The sequence below is a fragment of the Notolepis coatsorum genome, assembly GCF_963971535.1.
Source record: "Notolepis coatsorum genome assembly, chromosome: 14".
NCBI lineage: Eukaryota > Metazoa > Chordata > Actinopteri > Aulopiformes > Paralepididae > Notolepis > Notolepis coatsorum.
Genome location: NC_140178.1, coordinates 29,633,935 through 29,657,868, shown reverse-complemented (window position 1 = coordinate 29,657,868; position 23,934 = coordinate 29,633,935). Strand labels below are relative to the sequence as shown.

Genomic DNA, 23,934 nt, shown 5'->3' with positions numbered 1-23,934 from the left:
GGAGGCAGCTAGTGGCTGCTGTTCGGTTGAGAGATTTAGCGAGGGGGCCTTGTAGGGTCCACCCTAGGCGGGTCTCGACTGCTGCAGGACAGCCTCGGGGTCCTGTATGGACCCGGTCAATCGGGACTATGAGTTCTGCATGGTCGGAGCCTATCAGCAGGGTCGGGGTAGCGCCGTCTATGAGCGGGATAGGTAATTGGCGCAGGTGCACATATTTATCCATCAACTTGGTGACAGGGTAGGTGTACTGCGATAGTCCTATTTCTTGGCTGGTGAAAGCATTTGTAATCTTGTACCGTCGCTCTGGCTGCCCGTTTGCTGCGATAGTGAAGGAGACATTCTCGCCCTTTATCGTCTTTAAATCTCTTCTTATTGTCCGAATCGTCATTTCGTTCTTGCTCCCCCGCAGTCCCAGCTGGGCCGCAGCGGACGCGAGCAGAAGGGTCTTCTCTGACCCGTCGTCAAGGACGGCGTAAGTGTCCATGACTTTATCTTGGTAGCTCAATGTCACACGGACTACCTTTAAGAGCACTTGGGCGCCGCTGCTGCTGGCGGGGTCAATGTACATGACACTTGCCTTGGTGCCGCTCCGTGGTGCAGGTGGAGGCCGTCTTCCGTTACTTTCATGTAGTATATCTAGATGGGCTCCATCGCACCGGCTGCACCTTTTCTTTAGGCGGCATTCGGCTGCCATGTGGGGCCGCGCACATCGATAACAGCGCCTGTTGGACTTTATCCATTGACTCACTTCTTCTGCATTCATCTTTGTGAATAGGTCACATTGTGACAGCCAGTGTTCTTTCTCACAGTAGGGACACGCTATCTTCCACTTCTCTTTTCTCGAGGGGGTGCTGTGACTCTTACTGCTCGGTACTGACTCTGATTGGTGCATGACAGTCACCGATCTTCTTCCATCATTTATTCTCCTGGGTCCCTCTCTGGAGCTTGGCGTGCTCCGCCCGAATGTATCTAGTCGTAAGCTGCTGACTTCTCTCGCCAGGAAGTCGGCTAGATCAAGGAGGGATGGCTCGGGGCCGTTGGGATCCCGGTAATCTCTCTGCCGCCTAAAGCGCTCCTGTCTTGCGGGTGGCAGCTTCTCCAAAATCCTCTCGACGTTAGAGTTGGCGTATAGCTCATGCATGCCCTTTTCCCGTTGCGCTCCCAGCATCCCTACCAGGGACTGCACTTTGATTGACAGGTCGTCTAATGAGCGATTGTCCGTGGCTGGGGGTAGGCGATCAATGTGCCTTATCTCTTGGATTACGTAATCCCATATACGTCCATATCTCTGGTCCAGCGCCGCTAGGGCCGCTGTGTATGGTGTCGAAGAGGTGGCATAGGCTAGCGCTATATTGTGCGCTCGCGGTACTTTCAGGTGCTTCAGTAATATTGCATACTTGTGGCGTTCATCAGCGACATCCACCATCATTGTCTCTAAGCACATCCGGAGCTCCGTGTACTGTGCTCGACTCTCATAGGCGAAGTCTGGAAATGACGGCGTGGCAATGTATGACGCCGTGGATGGCTGATACATCGGCGAGCGTTGGGGGAGAGACCTCCTGGGCGAGTCCCCTCTTGCGCCTCGCTGTGGGCTGGTACTGACAGGGTACCATGGCCCGCTGGTCCAGGTGCTATTCCTCGGGGCTGGTCGTGCGTCGTGCTCACCCGTGAATAGAGTCGGGGGTCTGTAGCGCAGCGCCGCGGGGGTATAGCCTGGACTGTATGGGACCTCCTGGTCCGGTGGAGTACTGTGCTGTCGTCGGGCTTGGTTCTCCTCCTCTCCCTCTTCTTCCTCTATCAGATCTTCCAGATCCTGTAATCGTTTATTTAGCTTCTCCGCAGTGTATGCCGCTCCTTCCTTGTAGCTGGGTCTCGCTTGGACCGGTCTGGGAAGGGGGTCTGCGGGGGGTCTAGACTCGGTCTGTTGGTCAAGTTCAGGGTCGCTTGCTCGTTGAGGAGACGCTGCTCTTGACTGTTGTCTCGACGAGTTCCTTGAACCCCTGGCGGAGGGGGAGGGTGTTGCCTTGCGGATCAGCTGCTCCATTAGCTGCGCTTGTAACTTGTCGCGCTCGACTTCGCGCTTGGTGAGATCTGCTTCTCTTTGGGCACCGGCAGCGGCGCGCTGGGCGTCGGCCCGGTCTCTTGCCATATTCTCTTCTGTCTGAAGGCGTCTCATCTCCAGGCGTGTGCGCTCTTCTTCGCTCCGTTGTTGCGCTTGGAGTTGTTCGCGCTCGCTAAGCGCCTGTGCTTGGAGACGGTCTCTTTCAATGGTAAAATGTTCGCGCTCGCTAAGCGTCTGCGCTTGGAGTCGATCGCGTTCGGTAGAGGCTGTCAGGCTGACGAGGAACGCCTGTTGTAGCATCCTCTCCGCTTCGCTGGGGGAAGGCGGTTGTGGAGGTGAGCCGCTCCTGCGTGAGCCGCTCCTGGGGGTACTCGTTGGGGAGTCCTGGAGCTCTATTTCCTCGGCGCTCTCCTCCTCTTCTTCCGTGCAGAGTTCTCTCTCTGTAGGGTCGTCTTCCTCCCGGGGCTGGTCGGGGACTACTTCTTGGGTAGTGGCGGGGGGTAAAGGCATGTCCGCTCCCTCCTGGTCCCCACCGTGAGCCTGGTCAGTTACATTAGGACCTACTAGGGCCTCTGTGGTCGGGGAAACCTGGTCGTTAAGGTCAGACATAATTTTACTTTCTACTTTTACCGCGTTTACCGTTTGTCGAAGGCTAGGTAGTTGACTGACAGTGTAAGCCTCTAAGTACTGAGGTGTCTGTCGTCTGCGCCGCGGGCGTTCTAGGTTAGGAGGATCGTTTCGTGGAGTGTTCATCATAGGCCATTTCAATATTAATAACACTATATTAATATTACACTAGTTACCCTCCGGCTCGAAGGACCAATTGTAACTGAGGGGTACAATTCCCTGACTGTATTGTTAGATATGGTATTTAATACCACTACCTCTTGTACTTTAACTTCTGGCCATCCAGTACATGATATAAGTATGATGAACACTTTCCCACCTGATGAAACGAATCCACACAAATGTACAAATCGAAGGTTTAATATAGCAAAAGGTATATACAACGTTCACTTGTTTACACTTATGATTTGAAATATGCACTTCTATGGCAAATGAGTATTCGTAGGTAAATCAACATTGAATGTCCAATCTCTGGTTACGCAGGGAGTAAGTATACAACCTGGATATTTAGGAAACTATAGCGATGGTACTTAAATGATTATAGCTGGATACACTAAGGGGGGGGGGGGTCCCGCTGGTTGTAAGACAGTAGGAGGGGGGGGTTAGAGAAGCCGCTGGCGGTATCCCATCTGGCCGACGGTTTCTTGGGAGAATTCAAAGTCTTGAACACGGTGCCCACAGAACCTCGGTCCGCAGACGAATACAGCTGGACCCTCTGGTGGACGGTAGCTGCCGGTCCACAACGGAGAGACGTGAGGCGACCTCACTGGTGTAGAGCGCCGTCTCACCTGGAGTCCTCTCCGGGGGGTAGTTCCAACACTCCGCAGTGTTGGCCTTTATCCATGGAATAATCAAAGCACCCAAAGCATAATCCAAGCCGTGGAAGGCTCGCCGTCGTCCGGGTAGAGTAATCCAATATACAGGTCCAGTCGCCCTGGCCCGGAGCTCCTCGGATGCAAGCACCACTAGGGGTCTGCCCAGCCTGGTTAAGCGTCCAGATAACGTCAGGAACGATGGGGGTACTGATAACTTTAGAACTCTAACCGAACGATGCACCATACATAAATAGACTATTATTAGCTTAATAGAATACGTCCAACTCGACGGTATAGTGCCAAACTATGACTATTCAACTATTAATCTACACGATATCTCAATGCCTATTCTGAGGCCAAGTAGGCCTTACTACACCACACGTGCGTCGTGGGGAGGCTTCGCGTCTGTCACTCTGTTGGAGGGTAAAGAACTGGACTAAAAGGGAGTTCTACTTTACTTGCGCCATATATATATGCGCTATGAACAAATAGTACCATTCGTATTTCGCCCGACATATTCCTGCGCGGAACCGGGGCTTGCCACGACATGTTGGGCGGCACGATTGAACTTGGACCTAGGGGTATGGCAACCTGGCGCCAGGTTCTCGTCCAATGGCAGAATGAAACTATTATGGGCTGTTTAGTAGACTAAAGGGATATTCAGTGCATATTGTACAAGGAATATACAGGGGATATCAAACGATATACAAATACAATTAAATATATATATATAAATAAATATATATATTCGGTTTAATCTGATCCTTCACAACACTTATTATATAGTGAAATGGAATATGACTCTTGTGTTTTGTCTCTTGTGTTCTGTCTCTTGTGTTCTGTCTCTTGTGTTCTGTCTCTTGTATTCTGTCTCTTGTGCTCTTTGTGTTTTGTCTGACTGACATTACATTATGACATTTATTATACACCATTAATATTAATAGGATGAAATCATACCAAATTTTGGTATACAGTAGGATCAGGTGTTTCATGTCCAAAGAAATTAAAAGCAATTTCCTGCACGCATAGGATCACCTCTGCACTGATTCATCTGTCAACCTCAAAACGTCTCAAGATATGAAAGGGAATGTGCGGGAATCCGCTTTTGTCTTTGTACTTGGATCCTGGGTGGGATTGAGTTCCCTGTACCTCTAAAGTAGTGTGAGTGTTATTCTCTCTTTATGTTTATATCAGTGGTTAGAATCTTTGGTCATTCTCTGAATCGATATTGTTCTCTAAAGATGAGTTTTTACCCCTATCTCAAGTGGTGCCAAATGAAGGCTTGCCAGAGGAAATACACCATTACATAAATAATATCTATCATACTTGTACAAGTGTGTCAAAACAGTGTGTCTTTATTATTATTTATTTAGTATCATCTGTAAACATTGACATAAGAGACCTATATTTTGAGCCACAGGGTGATGAGAAACATGCAAAGACCATTTCCCTCTGCATTCCCAACACGTAGAAAATGTAAACAAAAAAGATAAGATTTTAAACTACATAAAAAAAAAGATGAAATCCTTTAAATCCAGATTTGGACTTGAAATCAGCCAAACTGTACTTCCATTATTCTTCTGTCCTGTCGTCTGTCTCCTTGGTGCAGTCCTCCTTCATGCTGCAAACTGTTTGTTTGTGTCAGTCCAGTAGGCAGTTAGAGATCACATAGTTGATGGCTGGTGGCCATGCCTTTACAGAGACGAGAGGAGAGGAGAAGAGAGGAGGGGGGAGGGGAGAGGAGAGGAGAGGAGAGGAGAGGAGAGGAGAGGAGAGGAGAAAAGAGGAGAGGAGGGGAGAGGAGAGGAGAGGAGAGGAGGGGAGAGGAGAAGAGGAGAGGGGATGGGGAGGAGGGGAGAGGAGAGGATAGGAGAGATGGGGAGGGGAGAGGAGAGGAGGAGAGAAAAGAGGAGAGGATAGGATAGGAGAGATGGGGAGGGGAGATGAGAGGAGTGGAGAAAAGAGGATAGGAGAGGAAAGGAGAGGAGAGGAGGAGAGGGGAGGGGGAGGAGGGGAGAGGAGAGGATAGGATAGGAGAGGTGCGGAGGGGAGAGGAGAATAGAGGAGGGGGAGGGGAGAGGAGGGGAGAAAAGAGTAGAGGAGAGGAGGGGAGGGGGGAGGAAAGGGGAGAAGAGAGGAGAAGAGAGGAGAGGAGAAAAGGGGAGAGGAGTGGAGGGGAGAGGAGAGGAGGGGAAGGGAGAGGAGAGGAGGCGAGAGGATAGGAGAGGAGGGGAAGAGGAGAGGAGTAGAGAGTACAGGAGATGAGGGGAGGGGAGGAAAGGGGAAGGGAGAGGAGTAGAGGGGAGAGGAGAGGAGGGGAGTAAGGGGAAGGGAGATAAGAGGGGAGGGAAGGGAGAGGAGAAAAGAGGAGAGGAGGGAAAGGAAGGGGAGGAGAGGAGAAGACCTTGTGACTCAAAGTGATACAAAGCACACTGACAGATTCGGCTGCTGTTTATCTAGGCTGATCATTTTTAAACGATAATCCAAGCCTCAATCATGTTGCGACAGTTGCCTTCTTTTGTCCAAATCCTGTTTTTTTCTTTCACTTTCTCTCTCCCTTCCTCTCTAATGCACGCATGTCTGAATGATTAGAAATAGTTGTCTGTGTTAGACTGGGTTAGGGTCAGCCCTTCTGCTACTGCTAATCTCTTTACATCTGTGTGTAGCTGCTTCTTCATTTGCCACAGCAAGGCATCTGTTTGTGAAGAGGGTGTGTTGCTGAGCATTTATCTATCTATCTATCTATCTATCTATCTATCTATCTATCTATCTATCTATCTATCTATCTATCTATCTATCTATCTATCTATCTATCTATCTATCTATCTATCTATCTATCTATCTATCTATCTATCTATCTATCTATCTATCTATCTATCTATCTATCTATCCATCCATCCATCCATCCATCCATCCATCCATCCATCCATCCATCCATCCATCCATCCATCCATACATCCATCCATCCATCCATCCATCCATCCATCCATCCATCCATCCATCCATCCATTTGGGGAATTAGCTTTTAGCTTCTGTGGCCCCCGACACGTGGAACGTCATCCATTGTACCTTCAAACTCAATACATTAGTATCCTTTGGACAGTTTCCATCTTTATATGACCAACCATTTCATCCAAGTCTGCAGTTGTTTTTAATTGTCTTTTCTTTAGACTTTTATAATAAGAAAAAACGTGTGTCTCTCTCTCTCTCTCTATCTCTCTCTCTCTCTCTCTCTCTCTCTCTCTCTCTCTCTCTCTCTCTCTCTCTCTCTCTCTCTCTCTCTCTCTCTCTCTCTGTATGTCACACTCTATCTCTCTCGTTGTATCTCTCATTCTCGTTTTCTTTTTGCAGCTATAGACCACTACACTTCCGCGTTACATTGAAATCGGGGAGGAGATTGCGGGGGGAGCATATGGATGAATGTGGATCAGAGCCGTGATGTAAGTGGTTGCCGATACGGCTGTGGGGGTGCTAGAGACATGATCGAATAGACGTTTATGCGCCTCAATCTCCTGAACACGGCGTGACCCATTCCTAATCGATCAGAACTAAATCGGCAGAGAAAAAGCCCATTTTAAAGCACCTATTCCGCATGCACATGCGCAGAGTGCCCATGGAGTCTGGACGACGCGAGATGACGCACAAATTAATGTGGACTGTTCCATCAGAGGGCGGAGCTTCGGTGGTAATGTGAGTGGCTACAGACCGCTGCACTTAAATATAAACATTAGTCTACCTGGAGACTCAATGAGGTAATGAGGCGTCTGGCCATTTAGTGGGATCATTTTTTCATTATCCTGTTCGGCTGAAAGGACACTGGCCACCGAAGCTCCCCCCTCTGATAGAACAGTCCACATTCATTCGTGCGTCATCTCGCGTCGTCCACACTCCATGGGCAATCTGCGCATGTGCATGGAGAATAGATGCTTTAAAATGGGCTTTTTCTCTGCCGATTTAGTTCTGATCGATTAGGAATGGGTCACGCCGTGTTCAGGAGATTGAGGCGCATAAACGTCTATTCGATCATGTCTCTAGCACCCCCACAGCCGTATCGGCAACCACTTACATCACGGCTCTGATCCACATTGATCCCTCTCCTCTCTTTGTCTCTGATCTCTGTGTGTGAATCTCTTTTCTCCCATTATTTTATAAAATAATGACAATATATTTTAAGACAAATATTGAATGTGTCCTTAACCATTATTCAGATTCAGATCAGATTCAGATTCAGATTATTTTATTGTCACATTTGAAATGTACATATATTCAGAAAAAACACTTTTTAAACATTACACCATATTTTATCTATTTATTCCTCAAATATTTGCACTACCTCTTCTACCTCATTTTTGCATTTTGTTTTTTGCATTTTGTACATTTTGTTTTGTATATTGTATATTTTGCATAGTGTTTGGTCTTTATTCTTTCCCGGCTTCTGAACCGTAGTAGATTTGTAAACATAGTACAAAACGTATATTCTATCCATTCAAACTACAAGTATAAACTATAAGTATAAACTAAATAAGCTATAAATAAACTATAAACTAAAACTATAAACTAAACATAGTATATCCTATGCAGTATTATAATGACATGGCATGACAGTATCACTTATTCTGCTGACTCACTTTCTGTTACTCCAACAGAGTATGAGTTACAGTCAACCCTTTGCTTTATGGGTCTTGAAGGTCCCCTCCACTCAAAAACATGTTTTTTTCTACAGTTAACTCCTCTTGGAGGCATGGCTTTAACTCTACAGATTGTTATTTGTGCAAAACTATCTTTTTTCCCAGGACTATTTGCATCACATAGGTGGCTCAGATTTTGAGGAAATGCAGAGAAGCTTCCGCCCTTCAGTGGAAGAATGTGAAGAGGGCGCTCTGGTGACAAGTTCTGCAAAAATTACAATCTGTATAAGTCATGCCTCTGTTAACTGTAGTAAAAAAAACGCGCTTTTGAGTGGAGAGGACCTTTAATCATCTCCGTTCTGTGAAGCAACCAACTCTTCCATCTGACTCCCTTCCTTTCTGTTTCACCTCATAGGTCCAGACGGTGTTGAAGAAAGTACCGGTGATGCTGCCAAACCAAACAGAACCTATCATAGTCAAACAGAAGAAACTGGAGCACAAGTGGGGCATGAACGTCCTCGGTCAGTCCCTGTTACCACAGAATATGTTACAGTAGTTGCCTCCTGATTGTCTTCCAGACTTTACCTACCTGACTGTCCCCCTACCTGATTGACCTCCTTCTCCCTTACCGCCCCACCCGTTCCCTCCGGTCCTCTTCCACTGCTTACCTCACTGTCCCGTCATCCAAACTCAAATGTGCTCACGTGCTGCACCCCGACCCTGGAACACCCTCCCTCAGACCATCAGAGACTCTCCCTCACTCTCCACCTTCAAATCCCGTTTCAAAACCTACCTGTTCTCCCTAGCATTTAACCTTCCCTACCCATAACCACCCTCCTCCAACCTGTCACCCCCCTTTTCCCCTCCCCTACCCTCTCTGCCTCCCCTCCCCTACCGGCTCCTGTATTTTTTGTTGTCTGTTACTGTGGCTCTATGTTCCTGTGTATTCATATAGTTTGTTCCCTGTTTCCCCTGTGATTCTATATTTATTTTGTTTCTTTGTTTTTTCTTTCTGCTTACTGTCAGTGACTTCGGGTTACTGAGAAGCGCTCTATAAAATAAATGAATTATGAGACTGACTTTGCTTAAAGGTGAGTGGCACCCATGTGAAGAATTCACATGTAATGTTTCCTGTGCCCCTGGTCAGCTCAATAGTGTGAACCTCTGCGTATGTTACGCTCTCCCAGTGAAACTCCTTGCTGTCAGGTGAAAAGAAGCGGCTGGCGACTCCACATGTATCGGAGGAGGCATGTGATAGAGTAGACTACCCCCTCTCCAGACCAACAGTAGGGCAGCATGTGATAGTCTACAGTACACCCTCCCCAGACCGACAGTATGGCAGCATGTGATAGTCTACACCCTCCCCAGACCGACAGTAGGGCAGCGCAACAACCAGGAATGGAATTGGCAGAACGACTAAATTGGGGGATGGGAGGAAAGATAGAAAGGCAAAAAAAAAATTTATCAATGAGAATATAAACCTTATTTGGAGACAGAAATCAACTAAACATCTCATGCCTCCTTCACTGATTTCTAGCTCCAGGAGAGAATGGTTCACAAATGTTGACTGAATTGGCACAGGAATAACACATGTGGACTTTTAAAATGGGTTGCATTTCCCTTTTAATAAAGGCCTTTCGTGGAATGTTTAGAATGGCCATTTTTCCTCCATGTTGGAAGAAACAATGGTTGCTACGTGCAAAGCAACAGTTGCGACGCGCTGATGAGAAATATAGCAACAAAAAGGGTCACGATTACTAGTGGGTCTTGTAAACAGGTCACAGTAGAACAGTAGTATCATGCTTCTCCAGTGATTTACCTATACTCTTCTTTCGAAAGTGGTTAACAATGGTTACGGGCAGCCATATTGGAAGAAGAAAGAGAACTACCCGAAAACATTCCGCGAAAGGCCTCCACTGCATGTCTGCATTCCTGCTGACGTCTTCTCTTTGTCTGTGTTTTCCATAAGGCTTGATTGGCTTCTTCATCGCTTTTGGAATATGCATGGGGAAGATGGGGGAGAGGGGGAGGGTCATGTGTGATTTCTTCAACATCCTCAACGAGATCATCATGACGATGGTCTCCATGATCATGTGGTCAGTGTCTCTCGCTTTCTCTTCCCGTGGTGTGGATAGACCACCGCAACACTTCCGGTATTCTGAAATCGTGGGATAGAGAGCAGGGGGGAGAAAATGAATGAATGTGGATGAGAGCCTTGATATTAAGTGGTTGTAGCTGTGGAGGTGCTGGAGACATGATCCAATAGACTTTTATACGCCTTAGTCTCCTGAACACGGAGTGCCAAATCGCAAGTCGATCGGCACTTTCCCGGCCGAGCTATAGTAACTTTTCCGCACAGAACTCTGCATGCGCAGATTGCCCACGGAGTCTAGGTTCATCAATCTGCGCATGCGTAGTTCGAGAGTAGGTGCGAAAAAGTGACTATAGCTCGGCCGACAAAGTGCCGATCGACTTGGGATTGGTCTCTCCGTGTTCAGGAGACTCATGCGTATAAAATTGGATCATGTCTCCAGCACCTCCACAGCCGTATCTACAACCACTTAATATCAAGGCTCTCATCCACATTCATTCATTTTCTCCCCCCGCTCTCTCTTCCATGAGCTCAATGTAACCCGGAAGTGCAGTGGTCTATGTACGTGTGTTTCCGCGTGCCTGTTTATGCGCTTGTGTACGCATGTTTGCGAGTGTGCATGTGTTTACATACTACGTGTGCGCCCCCCGTCAGCCTGTTTTCCCTCAAGCAGGGCCAGAGGCTAAGGAGCTCAAACATTCTGGAGATACCACACACAAAGGTCGCTGACAGTGATGGATACGAGGCGGAGCTGCGTCCGCGACGTGAACTGTGGGAGAAACGAGCGACGGGGAGAGAGACGGTCTGACGCGAGACAAACAAAACGAGAGCGGGGAAGAGGAGGAAAAGGGAGGCCGAGAGAGGGGCTGGTGAAGGACAGAGACAGATGCAGAGAGGGGGTGTGAGAGAGAGAGAGGGAGAGAGAGGGAGAGAGAGAGAGGGAGAGAGAGAGAGAGAGAGAGAGAGAGAGAGAGAGAGAGAGAGAGAGAGAGAGAGAGGTTCCCTGGGACCTACTTGTGTCTGTGGAATGCTGAGAAGTAGCGGTAGGAGAAGCAGGAGGAGCAGGGTCCGGAACACTACTGTTGTGGATTCCCATGGGAACCTGGGTAGAAGTTCTCCAGCGGGTAATGGATCCACGGAGGACAGGGAGGCCACTGGGAAGGTCACTGTTACTATCCAATCCATTACAGGGCACTGATTGCCTGCTTAGAATGATCTGCAATCAGTAACGTAATCCGTTTGAGTACACAAACTCACTGACAATCTGATTACTCTCAGTTACGGGATACTTTGATCCTAAACATGGAATATGTGGTAAAAGTTACAATTTATTCCAATTCATGAATTTGCATAGCATTAGTGTTTTCACCTACAACCATCATTTCAAGATTCTTCAGAATAATCCGTGTGAATATTCAAAATGCGTGATCTGTGATCTGATTGGTGTGTGGAGTTTCTTTTTTTGCAGTAATGAAATAGAGTTATCATTTTTGTTGTTGTCTGATTACTTGTAATACGTTACCCCCCCCCCCCCCCCCACACACCTCACTGGCAGCAGAGCAGAAAGCAAATATAAGAGGGACGAGGGGAGGTTAATGTAAGAGCATGTCCTTAGTGAGTGATGTAAACCTTGAGGGTTTGCAGGACACCAGCTAGTAGCACAGAGAGAGTCCAGTGGCACTAACAGAGAGAGAGAGGGAGAAAGAGAGAGAGGGAGAAAGAGAGAGGGAGAAAGAGAGAGGGGTGTGGGCCGTGTGTGTGGGTGGGGGGTTTGAAAGGAAAACAGCAAGATGCTTGTCTTTGCAACTCGGCCTCGGCGCCTAGATGAGCAGCTGGACAAGCCAACACCATAGGAATTGTGTCCTTGTTCATGTCACTCACATTAGTATAAACAGATTGCTCATAGGTCTATAGGGGCTATAGCCAAATACGAGGCCCAGTGTACACAAAGCTCATATCATACCGCTAACGTCTGTCAAATCATATACACTGCATGCTTCCAGTGTTGTAGTACTCGAGTCCAGGACTGATTTTCAGGACTCGTGACTCGACTTGGACTTGAGCACTGATGACTTGGACTTGGACTTGGACTCGAGCATTGACTGCATTCGGACTCGGAAGGTGCAGACTCTGACTCTGACTTGTTAATTGATAAATACCGTTTTTATTTTTTTATTTTAATTTTTTTTTATAATAGGCCCTATTGGCATAAAATATTGATGGCTAGTGCATTTGTTTGGTTATTGTGTCACAAAGTAAAAAAAAAAAAAAAATCCCTTTGAAATGGTGACCGCTGTGTCATTTATGTTTAAGGTAGACCTTGTTTTATTTGTATGTCAGCTCTTTGACTGCCAGAGTGGAGTGGACTCAACCTTGATGACTTGGACTCGGACTCGGACTAGGGTAATGAGGACTCGACTTGGGCTCTTTTTTGGTGACTCGGACTCGGACTCGAACACTGGGGACTCGAGACTCGACTCGGACTCGAGATTTAGTGCCTCGACTACAACACTGCATGCTTCCACGTGAAACTAAACGACTGCCTCACAGGTCAACAGGCGGTGTATCACAAACTGACCTGGGGTCCCAGACCCCCCAGTGTGACAAGGGGACCTGCTCTCTGTTCGACCAGGAGAGTCTTAAAGGGAATTACCTCCTGTGTCTGACCACGGTTCAATCAGTCCCGTACCATAGTGAACTAATAGTAAAGCCTGTAGTACTCCTGTGTTTTTTTGTACACACTATAGAGATTTACTACAGATTTACTACAGAAATACTGTTGCGATTCTTTCTGTATACACTAGGGAGGTTTACTACAGAAATACTGTTGTGATTTATAGTATTCCTGTGTTCTTTCTGTACACACTATATAGAGGTTTACTACAGAAATACTCTTGTGATTTATATTATTCCTGTGTTTTCTTTTCACATACATTATATATGTACCACACTTACTTTAGTGATTTGCCATACAAAACTGAAAACACAGTTTGTCACAAAATGTGGCCACAAATCCACAAATGTTTGCCAGTATCAGCAAACATGTGTCAAACAAAGAGTTGTGTGGCAAAACCACAGAGACCACTGATGACACACGGTTTACCACAGCTGTTTCCTGAAATGTCACCAGAGGTTTGCCAGAAACGTATAGAAGCGACGTTGAGGCAAACTTGCAGCAAACAAAGAGTTTTGTGGCAAACCTGCAACAAACGATACAAACCACAGGTAACGACAGTGGCGATCAGGAAATAAAGTGGTCGTCTGGTAATCAGAAGGTTCCTGGTTAGATTCCGACTCCTCAGTGTGTTGAAGTGTCCTTGAGCAAGAAACGTAACCCCTAACTGCTCCCGATGAGCAGGTTGGCACCTGAACGTGTGGCATAAGTTGTAAAGCACTTTGGATAAAAGCGCTATATAAATGCAGTTTTGGCATATATTTCTGTAATGGGGAACCATGAAAGTATTCCTGTGGTTGTACCATAGAAACTCTACATATATGGTTATCTCTATAGTAAGTGCGGTGCATGGAATGCAATAGTCTTACTATGGTTCCGTTCCGTATGGGGTATTTGTAAACATGAGCAGCTCTATCCTGAAGCTAGAATGCTAAGATTCTTCGTCCATTGTGTCATTAAATGCAGCCTGGTGTTGCTCTGTCGACTATGAACATAGGAGCCTGATTCTGTGGACTCAAAGGTGTTGCATCCCAAATAAACCACTTAGTATAGCAGTGTTATTACTTCTCAAGCTAAAATATATTAGGCAGGTTCCCGGACACAGTCATCGTTTCCATCTTTCCTGATTCATCCTCGGTATGAGATAACCGGCTCGGGGCGCTCTCTCTCAACTCTGTCCACGGGAGGATGTTGCGAAGGTTTATTCGTACAAACAGAACAGTCCTCAGTGTTGAAACCGTGGCATTCCCCCGTTATATGGGATGTGATGCACCATGTGATTTTCCAGTTGGCTTCAATTTTGTTTTACTTTTAGCAATGATTTACGCAGCTATTTGTACAAACAAGGATAAGACAGCTGTGAGTCAGGAAACAGGAGAGGATCATACAAAACAACTTGCTCCATACTGTACACTACGCAATGTGATTCACCCCCAGCTATAGAGACAGAGCGCAACGATTTATACTCAACAGTCAACACAGTATTATGCAACCAAGGGGGGAGACCTAACAACCTGTAGCTAATTAAAAACAAGGATTGTGGAGCACCTTTTGTCTACCAGAGAGCAAGGTATATTGACAAACAATATATTGTCAATGGTCCTCATTCTCGAACATGTTCGTAAAAACTCATTCTTAAACTGGAAGTGCATTCTCGTACACCCAAATTTGCATACAGACACGCCCCGCCAGCTCCTTCTAAGGCGAGGGCCGTGTGCAAAACAGCGGGAGGGTCACCATGCTGACCCCCATATTCAACAGGTAGCGCAGAGGCGATTTGCAACTGATCAAAATTAGATTAGATTCAAAGGTATTGTCATTATACAGCACAAGTACAATACACCGTCCAACCAGAGTGCAAATGTAACAGTAAAGTGCAATAGTAACATACAATGCACAGGTGATGAAACAGGTAAAAGGCTTCATTTGGGATAATAGTTGGTGATTGCGTTCAAGTCGATTCTACAGACTATTAATTAAATAATTATAATAAAGATAAATACGACAATATTTGTATCATTAACAATTACATTTAGCATTTATAGTCATGACTCAATGAGGCATCGTAAGCATTACACACACACACACACTGCAAACTAAGGTGTAAAGAAGTAACCCAATCACTGCGGATATTGCTAATGTATAGTGGAATGGACTGTATTAATATGCCTTATACCGTCTTGTTCTCTATGATATTATTTATAGTTGGTTTGATTTATTCCTATTGGTTAGAAATAAATAAATGCCTGGAGAAACGGCTTAGTGAGGCAGGCTCAGCGAGCGAGCACGCGCACACACACATACACACACACACACACACACACACACGCGTGTGTACTGTATACGTGCTAAATGAATTGTTCCAGCAAAGTAGGATTCTATTATCCTAATGACTTGTTTTATTAGGTATTATAGTAGTAAGTCCTACTGTAGAACATGACATCTTAGCGTGACATCACATTTAGTAGTGTCAATACTGAACGGCTGCATGCTTGGCACCTCCTGCTCCGTCTGCGGGCATCCTACATAAATTCTACAACTAATTTACAATAAGAAGCCATTCAAGAATGCAGAATAAGTTCGTAAATCGAGTTACAAAGGAATTCCTTGGTTACTTTCACGTATGTCCTTATCTCTGCAGGTTAGACACCACATGAGGGAGGAACAGATTTAGAACTAAAATGACGATGGGGCAAGTTCTCTGTTAGGAAGCTAATGTTAGCAAGCTAGTTAACTAAGAAACTTGAAAACATAATACTGTAGGCTAGCTTTCTGATTTATCTTTTAATGCTTACCATGACTTACTGCACACGTTGGTGTAGGCTATTGAGTGTCAGCAGGGGTTAAAGTGGGATTTGGCACGAGGGGGGACCCTAAATTCCGTTGTAGCAGTGCAGCGGGGGGTCATGACTCACCTCAAAATAACTCCCAAATTGACTTGTACTGTGCTGCTCTGGTGGACTTGTTGTCTTTATGGACAGGCTGTGCTGCTCTGGTGGACTTGTTGTCTTTATGGACAGGCTGTGCTGCTCTGGTGGACTTGTTGTCTTTATGGACAGACTATGCTCCTCTGGTGGACTTGTTGTCTTTATGGACAGGCTGTGCTGCTCTGGTGGACTTGTTGTCTTTATGGACAGGCTGTGCTGCTCTGGTGGACTTGTTGTCTTTATGGACAGGCTGTGCTGCTCTGGTGGACTTGTTGTCTTTATGGACAGACTGTGCTGCTCTGGTGGACTTGTTGTCTTTATGGACAGGCTGTGCTGCTCTGGTGGACTTGTTGTCTTTATGGACAGGCTGTGCTGCTCTGGTGGACTTGTTGTCTTTATGGACAGGCTATGCTGTGCTGCTGTGGCTCTGGGCTGTGCTGCTGCTCTCTACAGTATTAACAGATCCTACATGGACGATCATACTATCATGGCTGCTTCCCAACCCCATAGCCATAGTATAACAGTGAAATTTGGCAAGTGATACTAGAGAGCATCATCAGCTTAAACTCACATTGATGACTTCTACCCTTGACCTAACCTAACAGAGACCATGGATACCACAGCCTGCCCTGCACCAGGCCAAGTTAGTCCATTACTAACCTAAGAGAGACCATGGATACCACAGCCTGCCCTGCACCAGGCCAAGTTAGTCCATTACTAACCTAAGAGAGACCATGGATACCACAGCCTGCCCTGCACCAGGCAAAATTAGTCCATTACTGTAAACGTTAAGTGTCTTGTCCTTGAGCAAGACACTTAACCTCTAATTGCTCCCGATGTGCAGGTTGGCACCTTGCATGGTTGCCTCCGCCATCGGTGTGTGAATGTGTGAGTGAATGGGTGAAAATGCACCATTTACCATTTTTATTTACCATTTATACTGCAAATTACCCAGTTCCATAGCCTGCACTTAAACTGCCTAGTATTCTCACACAGCCTTCGAATAACAAAAATGATTCAATAATTGAATTTATTGTCAAAGACATTTCCCAACATGAATTAACCAGATAACTTCAACAACACATCATCATGTCCATCACCTGATTGAAAAAAATCTAAAATGAATGACATTAGTTATGAAATCTTTAAACGTCTTCTAGTTTAGTAATTTTCTGAGCAGTCCTAACTCCTTACCCTTGACAATAATAAAGTAAAGTTATCACACATTAACCTTGATAATGTACTCTCTAGGGGACAAACGGTTCACTAAATCATTCTGTCTCTATAATGATATAATTTCCCTGTGCAGGTACTCTCCCTTTGGCATCGCCTCTCTGATCGCAGGGAAGATAGCGGCCATTGGAGACCTGGAGATTGTGGCCAGGCAGCTGGGCATGTACATGGTGACGGTCATTGTAGGCCTGGCCATCCATGGCGGCATCATCCTACCCGGCATATTTTTTGCCATTACCAGAAAAAGTCCCCTCACCTTCTACTCTGGAATCTTCCAGGCCTGGGTCACAGCCCTGGGCACTGCCAGCAGGTAGGGTGTACCTCTCTCTCTCTCTCTCTCTCTCTCTCTCTCTCTCTCTCTCTCTCTCTCTCTCTCTCTCTCTCTCTCTCTCTCTCACAGTGGTGGCCTAAAGGTTAGAGAAGGGGGCTCGTGAATGCACTTCCTGTCCCTCAACACCAACCGCCGAAGTGCCATTGAGCAAGGCACTTAACCCCTAACAAGACTATGGTTGTACTGGCCGCGTCTATTCTTTTACCAACTAACTTGCATTTTTCCGCGATCTGATGGCCACTGATGTTTCTGGTCATGTGACATGTGCGGCAATCGCGTGACGCCTGTTTCTGCGCCTATTTCCGCCTCTAACAGCCTGCAAACTACCTAACGCCTAGTTATATTACTGGTTAAGCTTAGGCGACTCTTTCGAAGTTGATTAAGTTTGGTATCAGGGCTGGTGTTTTATCGCCCTGCTATAAGACAAACTCTAACCTTAACCAACTTCGAAAGAGTGCCTAAGCTTAACCAGTGATAGAAACAGGCGTCACACGATTGGCGCAGATGTCACATGACCAGAAACGTCAGTGGCCAATCAGATCGCGGAAAAATGCAAGTTGTTTGGTAAAAGTATTGACGCTGCCCAGCTCCCAGGTGTGAATGTATGTAACTGTGTGATTGTGAAGCAGCAAAGCTAAATAAAGGTAAAATAAAATGTGTGTATTGGTGTGTGTGTGTGTGTGTGTGTGTGTGTGTGTGTGTGTGTGTGTGTGTGTGTGTGTGTGTGTGTGTGTGTGTGTGTGTGTGTGTGTGTGTGTGTGTGTGTGTGTGTGTGTGTGTGCGTGCGTGCGTGCGTGCGTGCGTGCGTGCGTGCGCGTGCGTGTGTGTGTGTGTGTGTGTGTGTGTGCGTGCGTGTGTGTGTGTGCACGCTCGCCATTGACCTATATATCTGTACTGTATGCACACGGTATGCATGTGTTTCTGTATTGTGTCTTTGTCCCCTCTGTTTGTGTGTACCATGTGTGTGCCATATGTGTGCCATGTGTGTGCCATGTGTTGACAGGATGAAGATGTGCAAGTGGCATACCATCAGAATGTGTTTGGTGTGCTCGTGTGCATGACATGTGCGCGCATGTGTGCGTGTGTGTGCGTGTGTGTGTGTGTGTGTGTGTGTGTGTGTGTGTGTGTGTGTGTGTGTGTGTGTGTGTGTGTGTGTGTGTGTGTGTCAACTGCATGAATCGGACAGTGGCATGTGTTAACTTGCATGTATGCATGTCTCACGTATTTTCATTCAGTGTTTGGCCAGCGAACGGCAGCTGTAGTTATTATGATTGATTGGTGTAGCTGCGTGGGTTGTAGCTGCGTGGCTATTTGTTTTTCAGCTATTTGGGTTGGATTGGAAAGGAGGAGTAAATGCTATATTGTTCAATTAAATAGTATATTTTAAATAGTATATTTTTTCGGGCTGGGCAATTATCACATTTTATTTTCAATATGTATCAAAAGAGTATGAAAGCAAGATAATCGACTTCTAGCCAGGTCATGTTTTTGAGCCAGGTCGTGTTTTTAAGCCGGGTCAAGCCTTTGAGCCAGGTCACGTTTTTGTTTTTCAGTTGAATTATATTCAAAGTTAAAAGAAATCCACTGCTAAAAAATACGTTTTTAAGTTCAATAAATGCATGATGTTTCCAAAGTCAATAAGTAACCGTGTTAAATAATCGTGATCTCAATATTGACCAAAATGATTGTGATTATGATTAATGATGATAATCGAGCAGCCCTAATATTCATGCCGCTTAACCAAAGCCAAATGTGTGCGAATATGGGAGATCATGGACAAGCCCGTGTCAGACAGATCCTGTGTAGTAAACGTGTAAGCCGCTGGATTACTGCTCACCAGCCAAACTGGCCCCTGCAGTATCCTGTCTGGCCCGGCCCGGCTCGGATTGGCCTTCCCTGCTTGAAACCAACTGTCATGTTGGCACATTACAGAGGCTTTAGTGAATATGGGAAATCCTAGCAACCTTTCCTCTAATTATATTAGGACCCTGGAGTTAGCCTGTGTTAGCCGGGGCTGGAATCAAATTCCTTTAATTCACATGCGGGAGGATTGCAACACTATAGCCAACACCAGCTGTTGGAAGGAGCCTCTCGCTCTACTCAAATATCCAAACTGCCTTTTTCTCTTCTGTGTTTTTTTGTCTCTACCCCAAATTTCTCTCTCTTATCCTCCCCCCGCCTGCTTTTTTTTTCTCCAAATGACCCTCTTGCCTCTCTATTATCATCACCACCTGTCTTAGTTTATATTTAAGCATTACATGATCATCACGCGACAGAGTGTGTTATACAAATTAGATCATGCCTATGGGTGGTTGTTAGGACCCAACCTTATTGCTATACAATAAACACACAGTAATTGAAGCATAATGGAGATTTATTCACAAAACTATCCACAGAGAAAGTAGATCCAATAGTAGATCTACTAGTAGACACCAGAGATAGTCTATCAGTAAGATGGATGCAATCCTACCTGGAGGGGAGAGAACAGATGGTGGAGGTAAACGGTACCCTATCCCCCCCCCCCCCCTCACAGTGAGCTGTGGTGTTCCACAAGGAAGCATACTAGGACCGCTACTGTTCCTAATTTATGCAAATGACATGTCGTCAGCTTGTGACTGCAACTTGTTCTTGTTCGCAGACGACTCAGCCCTGCTGGTCTCTGACAAGAACAAGTTACAGGTTGAAAAAACCCTCAGCTCGGAACTAGGCAAAATCTGCATATGGCTCGCTGATAACAAACTATCATTACACATGGGCAAAACAGAGTCCATTCTCTTCGGTTCAAATAACAAACTCAGCAAGACCGACGGCTTCTCAGTTACAGTGGGTGACAATATTGTCACAAGGAAAGATGAAATTACCTACCTGGCTCCATCCTAGAGGCTAATCTTTCCTGTGACAAAATGGCATCCAATGTAATAAAAAAAGTCAACCAACGAACTCGATTCTTGTACCGGATCTCCTCTCTGGTAAACAAGAACACCCTGAAGACTCTGGCAGGAGCACTCATACAAGGGTACTACGACTATGCTTGCACCTCATGGTACCAAAGCACCTCAAAGGCGCTAAAAACAAAATTACAAACATCTCAAAACAAACTGGTCAGACTACTGCTTGACCTTACTCCTAGAACCCACCTCACCCCTGCCCACTTTGACAACCTAGGATGGCTTAGAGTAGACGACAGAGTACAGCAACTTGCAATGGGCCTGGTCTACAAGATACACTACACGACCAAGGTACCCATGTACATGTCAAAATACTTCCCAAAGGTCAGTGAATACCACGATCACAACACCAGAGGGAGCTCCACAAATCATGTTAAACCCAGATTCGGCTCAAACAAGGGACTAAACACGTTTAGCAATTATGCCACATCAATGTGGAACGCCCTACCCAAAGCTGTAAAGGAATGTGAATCACTACCCACTTTCAAAAACACTCTCAAAGAACACCTACGGGAGACTGCAATTCGAAACTGGCCCATGTAAATGTCCTAACCCAACCCCCTCCAATGTACAGTAAATGACCAAGTATGGTTGTCAATATTCCAATGTACAGTTTTGCTTGTACAGTTGTACAGTGTTCCCCGTGTGTGTGTGTGTGTGTGTGTGTGTGTGTGTGTGTGTGTGTGTGTGTGTGTGTGTGTGTGTGTGTGTGTGTGTGTGTGTGTGTGTGTGTGTGTGTGTGTGTGTGTGTGCGTGTATGACGTTAGCGCTGACCAGGTCATGGATAATAGATTTTTCAGCCCGCTTCTCTAGCGTGCATAAGTACACATATACTATCGATAATCTAGTGTTTATTTGAAAACTATTCATAAATCAGCCAAAAAATGTCAATGTGTTTTGTGTATTCCACTAAAGGGCTATTATCGCGGAATTTCTCTGAAATTACTAGAACTCTCCGAAACTATACTCGTATTCAAAACGATATAAAACGGAAATGTACCAATGAAAAAACAATCCGTTTCGTACATGTTGACTGCAAGCAAGTCATTGATAAGCGAGGGGTGTTTTAGACCCATAGCCATAATTTAAGATATAGTTTAAGCGTTTGCAAATATCCCGACCTCCCATTGACTAAAGCGCTGGCACTCAAGGGGTTATCTGGGCAAAGGGGCGTGGCACCCAATGTGTTAACAATTGTGTGTATTGAGCCGTACTGTATTGTACCCATTCTGCAATCTGTTAATAAAATGTTCAATCAATCAATCAATCAAATCTGACAAAAAGAATAAAAAAAAAGATCGACGCCCATTTTTTATAATTTTTATGTCCGCGATTTTTGTTTTGTTTCACAATGGGTCATGACAAATGTATTACATAATCCATGTGTATGTAACGAACTAACATTCCAGTTGACTATCTTTTTTGGAGGATTCGTTCAAAAGCTATTCATACTTCCATTTTTCTATCTAAAAAAAAAGGTTATTCGGTTGTGGGAGGGATCTGGGGTCACGTGGAGTGTGTTATACAAAATAACAACCCGTAACTTGACTGTTTCAGCCAATCAGAATCAAGAAATTTGCATCCCATTGTATAATATGTTCTACTTTTGCCCTATTACATATCTCATTCTTTCCTCTTATTTCTACCTTTCTAACTCACCCTGTCGTTGTGTCTAATCTCTGTCAGTACCGGGACCCTACCCTTCACCTAACTCACCCTGTCGTTGTGTCTAACCTCTGTCAGTACCGGGACACTACCAGTCACCTAACTCACCCTGTCGTTGTGTCTAACCTCTGTCAGTACCGGGACACTACCAGTCACCTAACTCACCCTGTCGTTGTGTCTAACCTCTGTCAGTACCGGGACCCTACCCTTCACCTAACTCACCCTGTCGTTGTGTCTAACCTCTGTCAGTACCGGGACACTACCAGTCACCTAACTCACCCTGTCGTTGTGTCTAACCTCTGTCAGTACTGGGACCCTACCCTTCACCTAACTCACCCTGTCGTTGTGTCTAATCTCTGTCAGTGTTGGGACGCTACCCGTCACCTAACTCACCCGTCTAATCTCTTCCAGTGCCGGGACGCTACCCGTCACCTTCCGCTGCCTAGAGGAGAATCTGAAGATTGATAAGCGCGTGACACGCTTCGTGCTGCCCATCGGCGCCACCATCAACATGGACGGTACAGCGCTGTACGAGGCCGTGGCGGCCATCTTCATTGCCCAGATGAACGACATCCCGCTGGATGGAGGGCAGATCATCACAGTCAGGTAAGACACCTGGGGGTTGAACTTCATGCACACACAGACACACATGGATGTACACACATACATGCACACGCACACAAACACACACACACACACACACACACACACACACAGTGTCACAGCAAGAAGGTCCCGGGTTCAGACCCTGGCAGGGGGTCTTCCTGTGTGGAGTTCCTGTGCTTGCATGGGTTTCCTCCGGGTACTCTGGTTTCCTCCCACACCAGACGATATATGTATGCTACAGTAGGTACATACTCCTGCCATCGCCCTGGTGCCAAGGTACTGTACTGGCATTACAACCGTAGCTGGTCTCCGGGCGCTGCACTGTTGCTGTCTGCCTGCGCTGTGGCCTGCCTGTGCTGTGGCCTGCCTGTGTGCTGTGGCCTGCCTGTGCTGTGGCCTGCCTGTGTGCTGTGGCCTGCCTGTGTGCTGTGGCCTGCCTGCGCTGTGGCCTGCCTGTGTGCTGTGGCCTGCCTGTGTGCTGTGGCCTGCCTGTGTGCTGTGGCCTGCCTGTGCTGTGGCCTGCCTGTGTGCTATGGCCTGCCTGTGCTGTGGCCTGCCTGTGTGCTGTGGCCTGCCTGTGCTGTGGCCTGCCTGTGTGCTGTGGCCTGCCTGTGCTGTGGCCTGCCTGTGTGCTGTGGCCTGCCTGTGTGCTGTGGCCTGCCTGTGTGCTGTGGCCTGCCTGTGTGCTGTGGCCTGCCTGCGCTGTGGCCTGCCTGCGCTGTGGCCTGCCTGTGTGCTGTGGCCTGCCTGTGTGCTGTGGCCTGCCTGTGTGCTGTGGCCTGCCTGCGCTGTGGCCTGCCTGCGCTGTGGCCTGCCTGCGCTGTGGCCTGCCTGCGCTGTGGCCTGCCTGTGTGCTGTGGCCTGCCTGTGCTGTGGCCTGCCTGCGTGCTGTGGCCTGCCTGTGTGCTGTGGCCTGCCTGTGCTGTGGCCTGCCTGCGCTGTGGCCTGCCTGCGTGCTGTGGCCTGCCTGTGCTGTGGCCTGCCTGCGTGCTGTGGCCTGCCTGCGTGCTGTGGCCTGCCTGTGCTGTGGCCTGCCTGCGTGCTGTGGCCTGCCTGCGTGCTGTGGCCTGCCTGTGCTGTGGCCTGCCTGCGCTGTGGCCTGCCTGTGTGCTGTGGCCTGCCTGCGCTGTGGCCTGCCTGCGCTGTGGCCTGCCTGCGTGCTGTGGCCTGCCTGTGCTGTGGCCTGCTTGCGCTGTGGCCTGCCTGTGTGCTGTGGCCTGCCTGCGCTGTGGCCTGCCTGCGCTGTGGCCTGCCTGCGTGCTGTGGCCTGCCTGCGTGCTGTGGCCTGCCTGCGTGCTGTGGCCTGCCTGTGTGCTGTGGCCTGCC

General features: G+C 47.0%; 1 protein-coding gene across 1 annotated transcript in view; it reads left to right on the top strand.

The window, feature by feature from the left end:
- slc1a9 (solute carrier family 1 member 9) overlaps window positions 1-23,934 on the top strand; it is a gene marked incomplete at its 3' end in the record, with an annotated part of 63,559 nt that overhangs the window by 30,744 nt on the left and 8,881 nt on the right. The window contains exons 4-7 of the mRNA XM_084328171.1: window positions 8,548-8,653; window positions 10,102-10,228; window positions 17,135-17,368; window positions 22,414-22,608. Of these exons, the coding sequence (XP_084184297.1) occupies window positions 8,548-8,653; window positions 10,102-10,228; window positions 17,135-17,368; window positions 22,414-22,608 (662 nt within the window). The remainder of the gene's footprint in view (window positions 1-8,547; window positions 8,654-10,101; window positions 10,229-17,134; window positions 17,369-22,413; window positions 22,609-23,934) is intronic.